This window comes from Podarcis vaucheri, assembly GCF_965113315.1.
Source record: "Podarcis vaucheri genome assembly, chromosome: 2".
NCBI lineage: Eukaryota > Metazoa > Chordata > Lepidosauria > Squamata > Lacertidae > Podarcis > Podarcis vaucheri.
Genome location: NC_138760.1, coordinates 92,150,113 through 92,171,869, shown reverse-complemented (window position 1 = coordinate 92,171,869; position 21,757 = coordinate 92,150,113). Strand labels below are relative to the sequence as shown.

Sequence of the window (21,757 nt, the reverse complement as noted above, 5' to 3'; positions counted from 1 at the left end):
GTCATAGGAAGCTGCCATTTAATAGACATGTGCCAAAGAAGGCAATCCTTAAGCCCCTCTTGTGAGCATAGTGTGCTCTGCAAGAGTGTTCTTGGCTATCTGGCCTTATAAATAATTTTCCCTGTGGCTTTTTGCCCTTGATGGCAAAAGCTTGTCCACATATGGTATAAAGTAGTCGTAGCGTCTCTGTTTTGGCCATCTGTCTACAAATTCGGGAAATCAATACATATGAGGTCACCGCTATTAAAATTAAGTAGTAGAGCAAATGTTCTGAAGTGTTTATTTATTTATTTATTTACTTACTTACTTAGAATTCTTCTATCCTACTTTATAGCCCAAACTAGGTTGCCATAGCAGCTTACAAAAGACTCCCAAAATAAAGCCACACTCAAAATCTAGCACAGGATCATAAATTACATGGTGCACATATGGAATCGGGATTATTAAGGCAGAAATTTCTTGCCCTTGACCTTCCCTGGTGTCATACCAGACAGAAGTTCCCACTGAGGTCCTCTGAGCCAAGGAAGTCGGGCTGTAAACTCAGCCCATAATGAAAGCAGTCTTCTGATGTTTCGAAGAGACATCTGCTCTTTTAGCAACTCTAGGAGTACTGGGGAATAGTGCTCTCTTAGCCACAGATGAGAGGTTGTGGTGTCCCTTGACCCTGTGTCTCTTAAAGGGGTCTTAGTCTATCTGAGTCATGTATCACATGAGATATGGAGTATTGCTGTACGCTTCAGTTCAAATCAGCAGGAACATTTCTTTTAAAATTGTATAGTAAGCCAATGATATAATAAACTTGGCTTCCAATGAAAATTTTAAAAGGGGATGCATGCCCAGGATAGTAAGACAAAGTTACCTATAGCTTCTGTTTTTCTACTCTCTGAGTGAAGCCTGCTACTCTAGCAGTATAGTTAAGTTAGCCACAAAGGAGGTTATACAAACCTGCTCCTTAGGTTGTGTTTCTGTCTTGGGCTCTTCACAGACTACAGATGAACATGGAGAAACTCCAAAGAAAGGTATTTCTAAATGAGTTTGTGCTTGAAATTTTGGCCCAGGCACGTACTTCTTATCATCTGTCACAACCATTCTTTCGGACACTGAGGAAAGAAAACAGTGAGAACTTCAATCAGATCCTTTACTTCTGCTCCTTGTAATCTTACACAGTCAATGAAACTTTTGACTAGGGAGATAGACTTTACTAGCCCAAAGTGAGATAACATGCTCCTCAAGCAAAGTAAGTATTTGTTGGCAAAGCCAACAGTTTTACATTCATTTGGTCCTTCTTTCATACTCCCCACTTCTGGTTTGACCTATCTTTAATTACTAGCCCATTTCTTAGCCAATACTCATTCTTGGAGATGCAGTGTGCAGCCCAGAACATTTCTCTCACGTTTACAAGGGGAAATCTATGTCATTAAAACACTGAAAATAGAATTGAGTGATGTGTGACTATATACTTTTAACTTCACTTTATTGCAAACACTCCGTTCCTAAATGCAATTACCTGAAAATTTATTACAATGAGAGTAACCTCCAAGTATGCTGGTCTGGTGGAGATGTGCTTTTACCTTTTGTGCTTGACTTAGGCCCCAAATATCTGAAAGACTATCTCCATCCCTACCGACCTTCTCTAGAGTTACGATATGCAGAGAAGTCTTGCTCAGTAGTTCCGCCTCCCTCAGAAGTGTGGGGAATTGCAGCTGGGAGTGGGCTTTCTTTGTGGCAGCCCTTAAGCTGTGGAACTCCCTCCCCACAGAATTGCATCAACCCCTTCCATTATATAATGTTCACTACATGCTGAAGTCATACCTCTTTACCTTGACCTTTGATAGTTCAGGCATTTTGTTTTCTGTGACTCACCTCCCTTGCTGAATTTTTATTTCTCTGTTCCATTTTGGAATAGTCTTTTGCATTTTAAAACTGCAGTGATTTTTATCTGTTTTAAAATGGTACTTGCTATTTGTTGTAACCTGCACTGCTGTGGACTTGCAATGAAGAACAATGAGACTGTGACATGCTGTACAGGGGCTCCCTCCTCTTGGGTATCTAACTTTGAAAGATTTATTTCTGCAAAACCTCAGGGTTGCCCCCAACTTACAGATGCCTCTTTTGTATTTGTGGGTGGCCCTGCTTTGCTTCTAAGTAAAACAACAGGGGAGCCCCCCACCTTGCTATTAAAAGGAGTAATTTGCTAGATATTGCATAGTAGTTTTTCACTGTTCAGCACTGTCAGGGAACTGACATCGGAGCTAGAGGCAGAGGGAAGGCTCTCAAATGATGCTGGAGAAGGGCCCAGCAGGGAGAGAGGCAGCTCCGCAGACGGGGAAGCAAATCAGCGCAACACCAGGGATATAGAGGGGCTGATGGGGGAATCGGCGAGAGGGCTCCAGGACTCTTCACCGGACACCAGCAGGGAGAGCACGGGTCCTCCGCTACCCACGCCCACCCTGTGCAGAAGACTTCCGTGCAGAGAGAGTAGGAGGAGACTGGGTGTCAAACAACTTTTATGTTGGAAAAGATTTAAGAAATGCCCACTGACGGATTCTGCTAGCGACTGAGGCAGCCACGAAGTGAAGGGCTGTCCAGACTGAAAGGTTTAGCAAGGCAACAAAGCCTGGAGAGGTGGCAACTTACGCACGAGCAACCCATACACATTACAAGCACCAAAAGAAATGTGATAGAGTAGGTATTTCCAACCTTTCCAGATCCAGGACCCTTTTAAAATCCAAACATGCATGTGGGGACCCATTTCTTAATCTTATACCACATATTTGCAAGGTAGCAGTCTCCTGCTATGACCCACCTCAAATCAGGCTGTGACCCACTTTGGGTCCTGACCTACCAGTCGAAGACCAGTGTGATAGAGCCCATGCTTCGCTCAGCTGTGCTTTTGACTGTGAACAGAATAACATGCCCTAACAGGGTGGTGTTGTGGTCTAAACCACAGAGCCTAGGGCTTGCCGATTGGAAGGTCGGCAGCTCGAATCCCGGCAATGGGGCGAGCTCCCGTTGCTCGGTCCCAGCTCCTGCCAACCTAGCAGTTCAAAAGCATGCCAAAAAGTAGATAAATAGGTACTGCTCCAGAGGGAAGGTAAACGGCGTTTCCATGCGCTGCTCTGGTATTGGTGTTGTGTTGCGCCGGAAGTAGCTTAGTCATGTTGGCCACATGACCCGGAAAAACTGTCTGTGGACAAACGCCGGCTCCCTTGGCCAGTAAAGTGAGCTGAGCACCACAACCCCAGAGTTGTCTGTGACTGGACTTAACTGTCAGGGGTCCTTTGCCTTTTTTTTAAGCAGACAGCCTATCAATTCATCAGCTCACACTGTTACTCAGCTACGATTAGAAGCACTGCAGATGCAACTGAGGGAACAAAAGGGGAATGGAAGCAAATGGAAATGGGGCCACGGAATGGATGGGAGCAATCAAGATGCAAGGCAGAAAAGGGCAAAACCAGTTCCCAGCTTATCTCAGTCACAAAGGACTTCTAGTGTTGTGTGCTGAAGCAAGCTGATAAGGAACATGCTCTGCCATGCCAGGGAAAAACACTGTTGCATTGCTTTGGGATAGGTTTCCAGGATGGAGGGGAGAGCAAACCCAAAGAATGCCCCCCACCCCCGATTATATTTATATTTAAACCATTACTTTCAGCTTTATCACGTTCTTCTAAGTCAGGAGTTCCAGGTTGGAGCAGGAAATCAAATATATTCAGAGAAACATCTGAGGAACAGGGAGAGCAGTAGATTGATGAGGGAGCCACTGGTAATCTCCAGACTGGCTAATAGGGAAGAGAAAAATACAAATGCATGTAATCTGCTTACTATCTTTTAAAAATAAAATTGTTTATAATTGAACATCTAAAATTACTTCACCTCTTTACACCTAATTATATGCCTTTTAATGGATTAATTCATTATTTGCCAATTAAATTTAAGTAGCTGTTGATATAACTTAAAACTTGATATAGGTGTCTTTTTGTGATACTGAAGGGTCTGTGTCATAACTGTGTAAAATATGCTTCATTACACTATAACCCAACCTTTCCTTTCTTCTTTGGTAAAACCAACAAGTCTGATGTGAAGTCTTCAGTGAAGGTATATCCCTTGTAAGGTACCTAGAGAAATAGTAAAGATATTCATGGTATGATAAAAGTCTATTTTTTATAATATTGCTATTAGTGAACAGGAATATGTGTTACAGATGTTCAGTGTGTTCAAGTCATACTTCAATCATTCATACACACACACACACACACACACACACACACACACACACACACAACACATTTAAAACATTTTATTTGCAGCTGTGTAGCTGAGTCCATAATTTAACTCAATGGGACTTCTGAATATATATATTCAGAAGTCCCATTGAGTTAAATTATGGACTCAGCTACACAGCTGCAAATAAAATGTTTTAAATGTGTTGTAAAATGCAATATAGGGACGCGGGTGGCGCTGTGGGTAAAACCTCAGTGCCTAGGACTTGCCGATCGCATGGTCGGCGGTTCGAATCCCCGCGGCAGGGTGAGCTCCCGTCTTTCGGTCCCAGTTCCTGCCCACCTAGCAGTTCAAAAGCACCCCTAAGTGCAAGTAGATAAATAGGTACCGCTTTATAGCGGGAAGGTAAACAGCATTTCCGTGTGCTGCGCTGGTGCAGGCTCACTAGAACAGCTTCGTCACGCTGGCCACGTGACCCGGAAGTGTCTGCGGACAGCGCTGGCCCCCGGCCTCTTAAGTGAGATGAGCGCACAACCCTAGAGTCGGACACGACTGGCCCGTACGGGCAGGGGTACCTTTACCTTTACCTTTAAAGTGCAATATACAAATGTGACACAAGATGGAAACAGTGAGCTATGCAAAATTCAATGCATTTTTCAAAACATTTTTTAAAAGCATTTTCACAGTGGTTTTTATATGTGTGTAGATTCCACCTAGGTTTACTACCAAGTATGTGGGTATCATATTTTAGCCTTAAAGACTTAAGAGGGTGATACTATGAAAAGTAGTTATTGTAAGTTTGTGAAATCTGATCCAATACAGAAATAGATCTGCCCTGAAATAAAACAGCTCCTAAAAAAAAAACTACTATAAATTAAATCTAGAAACAATACGTAATGTTGAATTTATTTAAATAAGCTGTGGCAATCTAGTATTCAACGTAACATACATATTTTGTTAATGACAGATTCCAAATCTAACTTTTAAAACATATATTAGTTTTGCAGTTATTGCAATGCACTGCATCTAACAGGGGGTGGCAGACTTTGCACCTGATTTTAGATGCAATTCAGTTTAGTGAATCATATCTCCAAGAGCGCAGTATTTAGGCAACCTCTGTTTCTTCATGTTGTTAAAAATGCTGTGTCAGTTACAACATACCAGATATGATGCCATCTCAACTGGCTTCGAGACGTAAGTTTTCCCTCTTTCTAGCTCTTCTGGAGGTTGACTTTCAAAAATACAGGATTCTGGAGAAGAGATCATGATAGCAGCATTTATATTGAAGCATTCACGTTGTAACATGAAACCGTAATGATAAACCACTCTTATTTTATTTACAATTTTTACTTAGCATTATACCCCTGAAAACAATAAAAAGAAATATGAGTTGTTTTTTACATGCATATTGGTTATCAATAACTAATTTTCTGTTCTTCAATCAAATGAACAGGAAAACACTGCCAAATAAGATACCACAATGAGCCAGGGCAGGCATAACACAATTTCCCTGAAAACCATGGTTTCCTGAGTCTGGTTCCCAATTTGCCAAGTACACTTCCTCTTCCAGAATGGATCCTTTTTCTCTTTAACAATAGATTCGAACTCAAAATTGTTGAGCAAACTCCCACGTTACAAAACACGATTTCTCGATTGATTTGCCCAAGACAATTCAGGACAAAGTGCCGCCTTTCAAAAATTCCATGACATATGTTATGTCCGTACTTACCATGACTGACACAGACCAAAAGTTCAAACCCCATTTCAAAACATGGTTATGACAGAAACTTTGGTTTCTGTTAATACCGGTTAGTGTTGGTGTACATATGAATACTAAATGCTGGTTAGCAGTAAGTTTGCTAATTGGATCATGCCAAATTATCCTATACACCAACTAGCAGAAAAGGCTGCAATCCTATAAACACTTACACAGGAATAGCCCACAGTGAATACAGTAGGACTTGTTTCTGAGTAAAAATGGATGGGATCAGACTGCCTGAGTACGAAATATTATTTAAAAATGAAGAAATTATGTTAATATAATCATAGAGGTTACCTGTTGCTGAGATTCTAGAGGCATCAATATTTGCATTCAATAAGTCCAGTGTCTTACTGTGAGACAAGACGTAAATATCATTTTTGAAAGCCAGTAAAATATCACCCGAACTATTCAGGAAACAGGCTGTGCTTAAAGTGTTATCAAGAGTGATATCTGCCACCAGATTCTTCTGTGTATCCCATAACTTTATCGTGGAATCTGAACTAGAAAATAAAGGGAACATTATGGGAAATAGTCTTAAAACAGACTATAACTCACTCTTATGCAGAAGCTTACTTTCAAGACCCACACAGTACTAAAGCAAAGTGGAATTAAATCATACACATTTCATGTGAACTGCAGTTTAGCACTGAATATACCAGGTTCCTGATTACAGGATGAAGGTTTTTTCTAAAATCGTGTGTTTTTATTGTTTGTATTAAATGAATGAAATCCTACATTTGAGAAATAAAACAAAATTATAAAAGACACACAAGCTTGTATCCAACAGTGTTGCTCAGCTGATGGTAAGACTTCCATGAGCAGAATGGGGAGGGAAGTAATTTTAAGTCACCCCCCCTCTACCCTGCAGCCCCCCATGTCTCCTTAAATATTCTCCAGAGGGGGTAAGAAACTCTGGAGAACAGGTTTAGAAGGGACATGGGAGGCTGAAGGAAAATTGTTGTCCTCCCCACGTTATTCATTTGCTGCTTAAATTCCTATTAAAAAATGTTTTCATATACTTTGGCAACAATCTTTGATTTCAGTGGGCTAAAAGCACCCCTCCCCAACTAATTCTACCTGTTAGCACCATACCCTCTCTATTTCTAGATATAATACCCCTCCCTCTTAGCTTGTTGCTGGAGAGGCACTTTGAAGCTCCTACGATCAGCTAGATACCAGCTAATTCTAGGTGCTTGAAAAGAGCCCTCCACAGGTGTCAATCAGCTGATTGCCAGTGCTTCAAAATACAGTCCCCAAAATTAACTGGTATTGGGAACTCCCTAGTATGGTCAAGGGGTCAGGTAGAAGTGGTTTAGATTCAAAGATCTTCCACCAGTGCTTTGAATCCATTCCATTCCCCCTGGAGAGAGAAAATGCTCCATTTTCTTTTTTCTTAGAGGTTGCAATTTGAATTGCTGAAGGAGGTGGTTTGAATCCAAATATCTTTCTCTGCAGAGGCAGGGCGGGAGTGGGTAGGAGAGGAAATTACCTGCTCTTGTTATGGCAGCAGGTGATTGGCTGGTGAACATTATCAACCACCTGACAAGGTTGACCCACAGGGGCTGGGGTAAATGAAGATCTGGCCTGCCAGCTAAATCTAATTCCCCACGCCTCTAATATGAGATGCTTCAAGAAACACAAGCAGGTCGTTCAGATTTGGTTTTTGGCATGAGAGATTGGATTCTACACACTCAGTTTAAAACCCAAATAGATATTAACTGTATTGCTATTCTGCAGCTACTGCCCACACCAGTGGCTGGGGCTTAATGGAATGTGTCTGGGCTGTATTATTTTGTCCCTCCCCTAAATCACTCCCCCACCCACCCTCTGCAATCTTCTTCCATGCACACAGGCATCTCTCTATCTCCAGGTGCACATTTAATAAATAAATAAAAATTCACTGGGTGTCTGCAAGTTATCATATTTCATAATGGGTAATATGGAGACTTGTACTCTTTTTGAGGCAGGGGATAATATTTATTTCCACTTAGTGTGGAAGAGTGGTACTAGAGTGGAACTAGAGGGTATCACTCTAGTTCCACAAGAGTGATACCCCACCTCATAAACAACAACAAAAACAAAGCAGCAACAACAAACAAACCGCAGCAGCAACAAAATACTGAAATTATGATAAAGCATGCCAGCTTTGCCTGAAGCCATCTCCCTCCTACCAAGTACTTATCTTCTTAGGGTAGAGATTTTTTTTTTTAAAAAATACAGTATTAAAAAGAAAAGGTTAAAATAATGCTGGTGTCAGCAGTGGTGGGCGCTGGCATTTCCCCCACTATGCTGGATGCTCATCTGGGGCTTGCAGGCATAATATAGATTTATGGATTTTATAGCACATGTACCATCCTGTCTTCCTTTTCCCATGTTACAAAAGGTAACATCAAACTATTCACCTACCCGCAACTTAAAAAGAGAGAATAATTCTTGCAGGAATCCACTGCCAGTACAGGGCCATTGTGGTACTTGTCCGAAAAAGCATCTTTTTTTTCTTCTTCATTCTTCCCTTAAAGAAAAGGAATACTCTGATATAATTTGTGAATTTGAGGATCTGATTTCAGATTCTGAATGCACCCTTGTCAAGAAATGATAATATCATGTGCCAGAACAGTGGTGGGTTTAAGGTCTGCAGGGCTCTGTGAGCAGCCTTGGTGTGTGGGGGGTATTCATTCCCCTTACCCTCTCCCAAACAATGTGGGCACCATCAGGAAAAGGTTATAATGATGATATGTCTGCCCTGGGTCGCCCCTCCCCTCTTTGGCCTTCCCTTATCCCACTTCTCTCTCCTTTGGGTAAAGTAACACTGGAGGATAAGCTGCTCGGGGTGGGTGGGAATTCTGCACTCCCCATTTGGTGCTTCTTTAACTCTTAAAATTGGAACTCTACCAATCTACTTTTACTTTCTCCACAACTGAGGCAGAGTTAGGTTTGCCTCTCTCATGTACAGATTGGCCCTAAATGGGCACTTACCAGTTGATCAAGTGAGCAAGTTATTTGACTCTTGCCCCTGTTTTATTTATATATATATATAAACACAATTGGTTTGATCCTATCCAAACTATAAAATAGGCCCATGTTTAGCCAAAGGAAAATAATTGTGTTCTAACCAGATACCCCCAGGCCATTGAAACCGAAATACAGAATGTTCCAACCTTCATTCATCTCAAAAAAACCCCCCCAAAAAACAGAAGCTTACGGATAAGATATATTACATTTCTGTAACTTTCTGAACTCTTCATTGTTTTTATAAGTTCTATCAATATAAAAGAGTGCAAAAAAGCAAAAAAACCACACAGGTGAAATGAATTGAGAGAAGCCATTACTAGTAACAACTAGTCAAAAATAGGTTACTAGCAAGTCAGCCTCTACAAAATGAAAGTGTGAATCATTTTTGAAATGTATTACAAAACTTCAGTAGAACTCGAAAGATCTACTACGGACTAAAATATGTGGGTGGAATTAAATGGCAAGCTGATTCTGTACACAAGGCTAGGCATGGGAAAAGTCAGTGCTACTGTTGATCATGAAATAGCTGCTCAGGTCATCCATTCATGGCTAGAAGGCTGTATCAACAGCTGAATGTGAAACTGTATTAATAATTTTCTGAAATAATCAATATTATCATTGGATATTATGCATATCCAAATATTGAATGAGGATGACCATGCAATCTTACGCATGTTTATTCAGGTATTTAGTGTGGCTGACTTTCAGGTAAGGATTGCAGGCTTGTTCCCAGGACGCTCAATAGAAGTTGTGCCTTTGAAGAAACAATTATGTCATGAAAAGATCTATTGAGATAACTTAATGGATTAGAACTACACACATTCCTTTACTTATAGTGTTCTCACAGAATGATGTCCACTCAATTATGTTAGCACAACACCAACACCTGAGCAGAATATATTGTGCTAGAGGACCAAGAAAGCTTTATTCTGGTTCCATTTCTTTCTGTAACCTAACAACAACTTTATTACTAAAATATCCTGCCTTCGCTTTGTTTATTTCCAAATGTCATGCCCACTGTCTGTTCTCTCATCTGCTCCACTGGCCCACTATGCCTCCTGCTGCATGTGAGAGGACAGGCTGGAGGATGCTAAAACTCAGCCATCTGCTGAGAGGAGAACATTGCCCAATGTCCATGCCTAGTGTGATCTGAAGTGATATGGTTGTACAGTGGGCCTTTTCTTAGTGCACAGAGGTGAAATGCAAGTGAAATGGGGTGTGTGAGCGAGCAAGAGAAACCAGACAGAATGGCAGGTGTTTGCATGGATAATTGGATGCTCGTGTGAGAATGATGTGTGTTTTGGCCCCACTGTGGTCATGTTGGCCCTAGGAAACTTGACCTGAGTGAGGAAGCTTCCCCACACCTTCTGCAGATATCCAGCCACTGTGTCCAGTTTGTGCAACTTCAAGATGTTTAATCAAGATACTTGGGGCAGCGAGGATTGCTGCCACATTTGCTGCACTCATGTCCATCATGACTGCTCAGATCTACTGGACCAGGACAAAGGATCTGGATCATTGTGATTTAAAATGCCATGAGAAAAGATGATGCCCTGACTCCTTTTAAGGGAGCAATTGTGAAACTCCTTATCAAGGAGCCATTGCTTGTCCCACTGGATCTAAGTAACTATCATGTGGTGTCATTTTTTTTTCCAGGCAAAAAGGTCCTTGAATGTGTAATGGTTCGCCAACTCCACATTTTCTTGGATGAAAGTGATTATTTGCATCTATTCCAATCTGATTTCCAGCTTGGATGTGAGACTGAAATTTCGTTGCTTACATTGGTGGATAACTGGCACCAGAAGAGTGTGACCCTGTTTATTCTCTTGAACTTGTCAGAGACTTTTGATACAACTATGTTTTCTCTGTTGTTCCTGGCTTGCTGCTCATTGTTTGCTTAGAGAGAAACAAACCATGGGCACTGGTTCACATGTAATATGAAGCCAACACTGTGATTTGTTTTGTTGTAGCAATGGGAAGAGCAAGATGGGAATGGTTTGAGCATGCTGCTTATTTTCTGTAAGCCATAGCTTATTTCAGGCTATGGCTTACCAGGGTGTACAAACCAGGCCACCAAAACATTATGAGGCCAACACAGTTTAATTTAAGGATTTCTCTATCTGCCAAAAGAATTAGTTTGGAATCCTATGCACACAGGCTTGTAAATCCCATGGAAATCAAAGGGACTTATTTCAAGCGAAAGTAGAAGCACTATTTGAGGGGTTTTTTGGGGTAGCGGGAGAAATGTCTGATTATTTATTTTGACCATTTATATACTGCTTAAATACAGCAGTCTCTAAGCCAGGCATCCCCAACCTTTGGCCCTCCAGATGTTTTGGACTACAATTCCCATCATCCCTGACCACTGGTCCTGTTAGCTAGAGATCATGGGAGATGTAGGCCAAAACACCTGGAGGGTTGCAGGTTGGGGATGTCTGCTCTAAGCAGTATACAAGTTACTTAGGACAAAAAGATCAGTTAAAATGATAAGATTAGAATTTAGTTAAAATGCCTGTTGGATATTCAACAAGGACAGGGGCTGCCTGACCTGAAATAATGTCACCAACATTTAGCTACTCTGCCCAAACTAGCCTCTATGTAATCCCACTGTCTTCAGTGGGAAAGATTTAAATGTGTGTTGAACTCTTTCTTCACTTAAAAGTACTTACTTTGCCTAAGTCGTGCCCTTTATACCAGCATAATTTCCTGAGTAAAACTCAGGAATAATGTTTTAACTTTTATTTTTGATGCTGATTTACTATGCAATCCTGTCATCACTTCTCAGACATACGTGTAGGATTGCAGCATCAGTGTGTTCAAATCTCCATAAAAGACATTAACAATTTTTTACTATAAAAAGGCTAAGGTTTCACTCTTCCTATTTGTACGTATACTAAATTATTTTTAAAGGATCTCACCATGATATTTCACATCTTTTCCATACAAAGTTGTTTTGTTGTCTTCTTTTATATTTAAAACATCCACACTTCCAGATGTCAGGCCAATGAAGAGTGAATTGCTCTGAAACAGGTATATAATTTCAGTTTTGGTATACACAAACTCATTGTTCTCTCTGTCTATAGGTCTAGTAACTTATAGTCAAGAAAAGAATGGCCCTGAGATTGCCACCCCTTTATGGAGAACATTCCTTCATGACTATCTTATAAAGCCATTCATCTTCCTTCAACCCAATTCTTCCTTTTACACAGCTTCTGCAATGACTATAAGAAAAGGGTTTATTTGTTTTTATTTAGTTAAAGTTTTATACTTTTCTTTTTTTAGGAACTTGCTCCACAAAGCAGAACCATAGCTGGGGGGGGGGGGAGCTAGCCATGTTTTTTGCCCTGGGTGAAGCCTCCAGAGGGGCATCATTGAGGCTTCCAGCCTGTGTGTGTGTGTGCGCAAATATGCATGGGTGTGTGCCAAACTGGGTCTTTGAGCCGGGTGAAAAAGGCCTAGTTTCGCCTTAGCACAAAGCAGCCTACTATCTCCAGTAAAAACCAACTCCACCTGATAAGAAGATGTAAGAATACAGAATATAGTATGACAACAGAAGTAGAATAAAACAAAACAAGTCACAAAACAGTATTAAATATAAAATTCAACAAGGGTTAAAAACTGGAGAGATAAAATAGGCCACCTTGGGGAAGGCAAGGGAGAAAAGAAGCTTTCAACAGAAGTCAAAAACGCAACCAAGTTGGGGCTTGTTTCATTTCTAAGGGAAGAGGATTTCAGGCAACTGGTGCCACAATGCTTAAAGCAAGTGCTCAAGTTACAACAGTTCTTACCTTGTGTGGGGGGGGAGACACATCAGCAACAGATTTTCAACCACAGACCTAAGTGACTGGGGTAGGCTGTAGGAGGAGAGGTATGGGGCTATATAGACTAGTAGTAAAACATTGAATCTAGATTGGTAGCAAATTGGCCGCTACTGCAATCTATTCAACAAAGGTTTCACATTTGTTGATAGGTTGCCCCAGAGAGCAACCATGCAGCAGTGTTTTTGCAGCAACTGCAGCTTGACACAGCACAATAACTCTAGCATTTCCATTAATGTGTCACACAGACATATTCTCACACTAGCACTCAATTGTTCTCGTTACTCACAAGCCTTGTAAAAACAATGGTATCGTTTGCTGTGTTCACTTGCGACATGAGCTCCAGACCAGGTAAGCTTCTGAAGTGTATCAGTTTGCATCTTGGGCTCTGGCACATAATTATTAGCTGCTGATGGGCCACATCGTGTCTTAAATGGACCACCTAAACCAATTGATGTTTATATTTTAAAATAGCAGTTCCTGAATGGATAAAATTAAAAATTAATAAAACCAAATCAGCGGGCCACATAGAGCACATTTTCATATACTCTTTGGAAAGGTGCTGGTATGTTTAGGTTTCACAATAATGTTTCATATTAACCTTTAACATTTTAATGAGATATGTTGCTCTGGATGATCTCTCAAGAACCCTGCTTCCTAAAACTGTGGTTCTATAATGATTCAAACTGGTTGGGCAAGCTGAGCCTGCCAGAATTCCCTTTTGCTGAGAGGGCTAGCAGTGATGGGCCTCAGTGGCTGGTCTTTGCATAACTAAAGAATTAGTTGGATAATTTGTGTGGAAAGGGGCATGCCTTTCTACTCCCAGCTTTGCCCTGCCTAGAGGAAATTTTGTGCAAACATGGAACAACTAGATTATGGTAATTAAGTGCACGTGATGTGCCTCACCCTTTAAAATATATGCTATGCGGAGGACAATTAGCAGTTCAAGATAATACATGCAGGACACTTCTTGTAGCAGCCTTTTTGGACCAATTACCGGTAATGTAACGTGATGATCTTATCACAATCCTGACAGTTCTCAAAAATAAGCAGTATATAAAAAAAAGGTTATATTTAAACTAAAAAAACATTTTTACATATTGTAGAGAAAAGTAAGATTAGAAAAAAGCATACTTACTGGATCTGTATAAGCAGTCATTTCATAATAAACCAAATTCTGTACTGATGTATGGAGAAATAGAATTCGTCCATCCTTTAATAATAATAGTAATTTATTATTTGTACCCAGCCCATCTGACTGGGTTGCCCTAACCACTCTGGGCAGCTTCTAACATATATATAAAACCTAACAAAACATTAAACCTTATACAGGGTTTCCTCTACAGGGCTGCCTTCAGATGCCTTCTAAACATAGCTGTCAACTTTTCACTTTTCTCGCGAGGAATCCTATTTGGAATAAGGGAATTTCCCTTAAAAAAAGGAAAACATTGACAGCTATGCTTCAAAAGGTTATATAGTTACTCATCTCCTTGACATCTTATGGGAAGGTCTTACACAAGATGGGCACCAGTACCGAGAAGGCCCTGTGCCTGGTTCCCTGTAGCTTCACTTCTCGGAGTGAGGGAACAAACAGAAGACCCTCGGTGTTGGATCTCGGTGTCCAGGCTGAACGATGGCTCATTAGGTTCAATGAGATGAAAAATCTGACACACATACATACACTATCCATCAACACCCACACCTACAAACACCCACAGCTTTCCCCCAGAATGCCATAATATTAGAGTGTGCCTATAAAGTCAAAGACATGGAGATCCCAGGACATTACTTATTGCTCTGTTCTAATAAATAAATAAAGACTAGACAGCTTCCATGAGACTTGAATACACTGGTACCTCGGGTTACATACGCTTCAGGTTACAGACTCCGCTAATCCAGAAATAGTACCTCAGGTTAATAATTTTGCTTCAGGATGAGAACAGAAATCGTGCTCCGGCGGCACGGCAGCAGCAGGAGACCCCATTAGCTAAAATGGTGCTTCAGGTTAAGAACAGTTTCAGGTTAAGGACGGACCTCTGGAACAAATTAAGTACTTAACCCGAGGTACCACTGTATTTTGCAGGGTGGTGCAGTGGGAAGGAGGAGGATGGGTGAATTACTGGCCTCCTATTCTCATTGATGACCGAGGCATGGAAATCTATGTACACTTAAGCTTGTAAAGTAAAAGAGAGATGGAAAATAATCTCATTGAGACCTATGCTGATCCTCTCCCCCAGGTGCAGCTTCACATGCAGGGGGTGGGGAGGGCACTGTGTGAATTATGCTCTGAGATGTTTTTTCCCATAATCTGTCCACTATCAAATTTCTAAATTTCTTAACTATCAGGCAGATTTTTAGAGCACGGTGACAGGTTGCCAGTAAGATAATTGCAATTACTGTACTTTCTGTACTCAACCTGTTTCGTTTTAACTATTAGATCTACAAACTAAGAAAGTTTCAGATGCTAAATCACTCCATAATGAAACAAGTTATACAAGGTTTTTTTAATGCTTTGTTGCAAACTGCTGTAGCATTCATGTTTCAGATTTCAGGGTCAGCAATCTGTGAAATTGTTCTTGAACATAACGTGTTATGCAGCCAAACAGCTAGATATGCATTTTGTGTGGAAGTCTGGTTTTCATGTGAGAGTACAGTGGTACCTCGGCTTAAGTACTTAATTCGTTCCAGAGGTCTGTTTTTAACCTGAAACTGTTCTTAACCTGAAGCACCACTTTAGCTAATGGGGTCTCCCGCTGCTGCTGCGCCGCCGGAGCACGATTTCTGTTCTTATGCTGAAGCAAAGTTCTTAACCTGAAGCACTATTTCTGGGTTATTGGAGTCTGTAACCTGAAGCGTATGTAACCCAAGGTACCACAGTATAACAGAAGCATACAAGTAAACTTTTCAAAATGCTGACTATAACTGATTGTTCCTTACTGGGTTTTACACAACATCTCTTGACTGTTTTCTGTGGTCATGTTTTTTTTTTTATGTTTTCATAATTTACCATGACAAATTATTATTATTATTGCTGATAAAAGAATACCAAAACCACAAATATCATTATTAATGCTTATTTGGCTTGAAAGGATCAACCCACAAGCTGTGAAATACACCCTAATGAATATATATAAATAAAATGAATACAATCTAATTGCCATCCATTAGAAACACAGACTTGAGTAACTAAATGAAAAGCTTACCTTAGCTATATCCTAGCTATATCCTAGTGTCAGAACCAGCAGTGAAGGGTGGACTCAAATCTTGGACTTCTTAAAAGCTAAGCTGGAATCCTGTTCCAGGAATTGTTGCTCCTCTGCTGAGCTTAGTGAATGTCCAGGGCCCAGATAACTTTATTGGCTGCTTTTCTCCCTTCATTTCCCTTCACCGTGATTGGTTCTCTCCCACCCCCACCCCCTTGCCACTACATCCACTTCCCATTCAAAGCACACCAAGTCATCTACGGGAATGCAGTTTACAGACTTTTGCTCATCCTTCACGCTCATTCCTCTTCTTGACCCTGCAAACTTCTGCTGATGTTCCCTAATCCCCTAATCTCCCTTCCTATCCTGCTGGATCAGACCAAAGGGCTATGTAGCCCAATATCCTGTTCCTCGCAGGGGCCAATCACATTAAATTCTGTCCTTGTTCAGCTTCCTGGTGTCCTTGTTTTATCTTCTTGACTTAGAAACCTTAGCCCACCTCCTTACACTAGAAAGGGCTATTTCAGTACACTGATTTCCACTAAACATGTGGGGAAAACTTTCTGAGAGTAGGAGCTGTTCAACAGTGCAACAGTCTCCCTCGGGAGTTGTGGACTCTCCTTCCTTGGAGGTTTTCAAGCAGAAGTTGGATGGCCATCTGTCATGGATGCTTTTGCTGAGATTCCTGCATTACAGGGGGTTGGACTAGATGACCCTTGGGTCCCTTACAACTCTAAGATTATATGATTGTGTCAAACCATTGATCAGCTAACCCAATACAGTGGTACATTGGTTCCCGAATGCAATCCATTCTCGAAGTCCGTTCCACATGATAGCCATGTTCAAATATATAAAAGGATGTCATATAGAGGAGGGAGAAAGGTTGTTTTCTGCTGCTCCAGAGAAGCGGACACGGAGCAATGGATCCAAACTACAAGAAATAAGATTCCACCTAAACATTAGGAAGAACTTCCTGACTGTAAGAGCTGTTTGACAGTGGAATTTGCCGCCAAGGAGTGTGGTGGAGTCTCCTTCTTTGGAGGTCTTGACAACCATATGTCAGGAGTGCTCTGATGGTGTTTCCTGCTTGGCAGGGGGTTGGACTCGATGGCCCTTGTGGTCTATTCCAACTCAATGATTCTATGATTCTATGACTTCCAAAACGTTTGCAAACCATGGCACGGCTTCTGACTGGCTGATTGGCCCCGGAAACAATGCCGACAGCCAAAATGGACGTTCGGCTTCCAAAAAAAAAATAAAATTGCAAACTGGAGCACTTACTCCCAGGTTTGCGGTGTTCGGGAGCCGATTTGTTTGGGAACCAAGGTACCACTGTATTATCTATTCTAATTGGCAGCAGTTAGCCAAGTCTCAAGCAGACATCTTTGCCGATTTATTATGAAGGGAGGGACTATATAGCTCAGGGAGCAGAACACACACCTCAGACCCTAGCATCTAAAATGTAAGGGATCCTGAAAAGGACCTCTGCAGAACCAATCAGGAAAAGACCTCTGACTCTGACACTGCCTGCCAGAGTAGGAAAAAGAGTGGGATGAATGACCAACAATAATGTAAGGATGCTTTGTATCAAATGCATAATCTGTTAATTTGAGGGTTTTAAGTTTCATATGACTACATTTGGATGTTATCTTAATAAGCTTTTCTGGGTGTCTTTGTAACCACTCTGCATTTCTAAAAGCCTGCCCTATCTCCCCTGCCCACGCACACCTCTGTCCTCAGGCAGTTCCTCAAGGAAGAAGTTGGAAAATCCCCCATAGCAGAACACTGCATAAAGCAGATTAAAATGGTTAACATATTCTGGAGGGGGCTAGTTTCTTTAACACTAGTCCATAAGAAGCTGGCTTAGCCTATGGACATACCTTAAGCACCAAATTTGTAAATATTTGTCAATTCAGCATTTGCCTTTCCAACCCCTATGAAGCATGCAAATGTATACATACTAACCTTTACTGGCAAGTACAAATCTAGTTCATCAAATTAATTTTATGCATATATCATCTGGCTTTTTACCTGCATGCCAAGAACCAGAAATTCCTGGTTATCTGCAAACACCACTCCTTCATCTATCAAGTAGCACAATGGTGAAGACAAGCTGCAGAGGCATTCGCATTTCACTGAAGTCCTGAAATTTCTTTTTCGAGTATGTTGAAAATGCTCATTCTTCTGAATACAGCTAGGAAGACATATTGAAGCAACTTCAAAGGTGGGAGCACATACTGGATGCAATACGAGTGACAATGGCACAAGAGACCAGTGTTACATGAATTTTGGCCAGTAAAGTTGCTGCACCAAACATAATGCCAGTGGGTGCAGAGTACCCAGGGATACAATGCTACCTGTGAAGCCCCTGCCCCTCAGCACCCAGAAATCCTCTGTATCCCTGCCTGCCTCTCATTTTGCCAGTTGCAGGAGGGGGCAGGTAGAGAGAATCAGTATTTGTTTTTCGTTCCACTCTGGGAATCTGCTGGAGGAAGTTGGTCCTCCTCCTCATCTCTGAGAGGTCTGTTGGCTTGCTTGTTTGCTGCCACCTCCTCTCTGGATGTCTGATAATTCACTTGCTTCCTCCCTCTCTGGGGTCTTTTTTAGGGGGGCAGCTCCCTTCTCCACCTACTTTGGGGGGGCATCTGTGTAGTTTCTTTTCTCTTCTCTTCTCTTCTCTTCTCTTCTCTTCTCTTCTCTTCTCTTCTCTTCTCTTTCCCTCCCAGCCTGTCTGCATCCCTTCCAGCACCCAAGAAGCACACATAGTATGAGCAAGCGGGGTTACTGCCAACAATTTGCTATTGGCAAAGCCTCCCGAAACAGCAATTTTGTGGTGTTGCCCCCATCTCCCCCTCTCCCTCTCCTTTTAAAAATCCCATGTGTGCCCATGGGCCTCAAAAAGCTGGGGCCCCATGTTCAGTAAATGGAATGTCACAGAAAACTATATCTGCAGAAAGAACCCTTTTTCATATAATTTTTGCTTTTTAATAATTTAAATATTTATTAATTAATTACATTTGAATCCCACCTGTCAGGGAACTGCCATCGGCTCAGGGGCGAGAGGGGAAAAGCCGGGTGGATTACAGAGAGCCCCCAAAGATCGTGGGAAGCAGCACCTCCTCAGCGGAGGAGAGTAACCACGCTTCCAGTGGAGAGGAGCTTCAGGGCTCGGAGGAGGCAAGGCGGTGCCAGGACACCTTGCCTGAGCAAAGCGGGGAGGAGAGAGGTCCTCCGTTACCCACGCCCTCCCTGCACAGTAGGCTTCCACGCCGAGAGGGGAGGTGCAGACTGGGCGTCAAGAAACTACTCTGCTGGGGAAGGTTTAAGGACTGCCTACTCACAGATTCTGCCAGTGAATGAGCGAGCCACGGAATAGTGGCGCTCTGCATGGTGAAGGGTTTTTGGCACCAATAACGAGGCTTTACAGCTGACCAGGGAAGCATTTGCCTGATTGCTCTCGAGTAACCCCCTGATATCCTTACACCACCCTTCCTCCCAAAGAAGCCCAGGACAATAAACATCAACATGTTAAAACAATAATAATATTGTTATGTGTTTTTTCTTTCTCCTTTTGGGTGTGTGTGTGATACACGCATTATAGCCTTATCAACACACCAATCTAAGATGGTGACTTGTTCAAAACAATTTTTCCCCTGTTGCTCATCTGAAATTTCATCAAAATGCAAATGTCATTTCTTCCATAGGCAGAGTTTATGACTCAGCCAGACCTCTATAGGTCTGCTTGAAGTCCATGCCCACTAATGAAGTGAATAATTCATTCTGTCAGGACAGGGGATTCTGTTGTCATGTAAGAAATATTCAGCATGTAAAATCTCTTGAATATAAGCATCATCTTATCTGTAAACCCTTTTTATAATTCTGTTCGCATTCATCACTCCCTGTTGACTAGGGATCACATATGGTGCTCTAGAAATGTGGAATGAAATTACTTCAAAACTATTCCTGAAGAAATTAACTGGATTAATACACTCTACCAATGCAGCCAAAGAGGGCTTGCACAGACAAAAATATTTAATGAACTGAAGCCTACGCCAGATGAAAAAGCAGTTCAACAACAATTAGAAAGACTACCAAACAGATTAAGGAAACTTACGAAGCAAAGGGATGTTTCCTATGCAAGTGTTGTTGTAGCTCTCCTATAGTCCACACTGCTGCTCTACATGCCGGATTAGTCCTAGAATCAAAGCACATTTCAGGTGTTAAACCCTCCCACAACATTCTGAACTTACATAAATTACTATTGTAACATTAAAGTGAGATCATGCAAGAGTCTTTCTGACCTTCAAGAAATCTTCCTCAGTTTTATCATAGAGATAAAGGCACCTAAGCAAGGAGTGGGAAGCTTTGGGGGCTCCAGGCATCCCCCACACTAGCAAAAAGTTAAAGTTCTCTGGAAAAGGAAACCTCATCATGAAGGACTTGCCTTTGGGGAATGCTATCCCCTCCCCAGAGAGGAGAGCGCAAAATATGGTCTGAAGCTCAACATCAAAAAAACGAAGATCATGGCCACTGGGCCCATCACCTCCTGGCAAATAGATGGGGAAGAAATGGAGGCAGTGAGAGATTTTACTTTCTTGGGCTCCATGATCACTGCAGATGGTGACAGCAGTTACGAAATTAAAAGACGCCTGCTCCTTGGGAGAAAGGCGATGGCAAACCTAGACAACATCTTAAAAAGCAGAGACATCACCTTGCCAACAAAGGTCCGTATAGTAAAAGCCATGGTTTTCCCAGTAGTGATGTATGGAAGTGAGAGCTGGACCATAAAGAAGGCTGATCGCCGAAGAATTGATGCTTTTGAATTATGGTGCTGGAGGAGACTCTTGAGAGTCCCATGGACTGCAAGAAGATCAATCCTATCCATTCTGAAGGAAATCAGCCCTGAGTGCTCACTGGAAGGACAGATCGTGAAGCTGAGGCTCCAATACTTTGGCCACCTCATGAGAAGAGAGGACTCCCTGGAAAAGACCCTGATGTTGGGAAAGATGGAGGGCACAAGGAGAAGGGGACGACAGAGAATGAGATGGTTGGATGGTGTTCTTGAAGCTACTAGCATGAGTTTGATCAAACTGCGGGAGGCAGTGGAGGACAGAAGTGCCTGGCGTGCTCTGGTCCATGGGGTCACGAAGAGTCGGACACGACTAAACGACTAAACAACAACAACATCCCCTCCCCACAGAAGTGATCCGCAAAGACAAGGCCTTCTTTAACAATGACTTGAGGTCCATTGCAAAGAACAGGTGGGAAGAGCTGAACCCCTCCTGCACCTCTTCATCGCCTGAAAGCTTACTTTCTTCCTTTTTGGAGGGCAGGGAGAAAACCAAGACTGCCACGCTGCCTTCATGCCTACAGGGTGAAAACTCACAGTCAACTTCCCTATTGGAGGTACTTTTGCAAGCAGCAAGATGAATGCTTCTTAGATGCAGCGGCAGCACAGCCACATGACCACTGCATCTCAGGAGAGGTTGGCCAAACCTCTGAGAAGGAAGCCAAGCCAAAGTTCCACTCAACTTCCACTGGAACTACCAAAAATTATTTATTGCTGTTCAAATGGGCACGTCCTAGGATTGCTGGCTCAGCAAGTAAATTTTTTTTTATGGCTTCACACTTTCCCAGAATAAACAGCACATCCTCTATTAGTGACATTTACAATATTAGATTAGAAACAGTTTAGGATCTAGTTAGTCAAACCTCAAAGCAATATAACCTCTCAAATCCTT

General features: G+C 41.9%; 1 protein-coding gene across 1 annotated transcript in view; it reads right to left on the bottom strand.

The window, feature by feature from the left end:
- The window catches only part of LOC309524578 (uncharacterized protein), an 86,104-nt gene that overhangs the window by 26,507 nt on the left and 37,840 nt on the right, over window positions 1-21,757 (bottom strand). The window contains exons 13-23 of the mRNA XM_082209247.1: window positions 20,131-20,211; window positions 18,048-18,210; window positions 13,952-14,026; window positions 13,103-13,255; window positions 11,914-12,016; window positions 8,390-8,495; window positions 6,278-6,483; window positions 5,383-5,471; window positions 4,041-4,115; window positions 3,647-3,779; window positions 946-1,100 (exon numbers count right to left, since the gene is read on the bottom strand). Of these exons, the coding sequence (XP_082065373.1) occupies window positions 946-1,100; window positions 3,647-3,779; window positions 4,041-4,115; window positions 5,383-5,471; window positions 6,278-6,483; window positions 8,390-8,495; window positions 11,914-12,016; window positions 13,103-13,255; window positions 13,952-14,026; window positions 18,048-18,210; window positions 20,131-20,211 (1,339 nt within the window). The remainder of the gene's footprint in view (window positions 1-945; window positions 1,101-3,646; window positions 3,780-4,040; window positions 4,116-5,382; window positions 5,472-6,277; window positions 6,484-8,389; window positions 8,496-11,913; window positions 12,017-13,102; window positions 13,256-13,951; window positions 14,027-18,047; window positions 18,211-20,130; window positions 20,212-21,757) is intronic.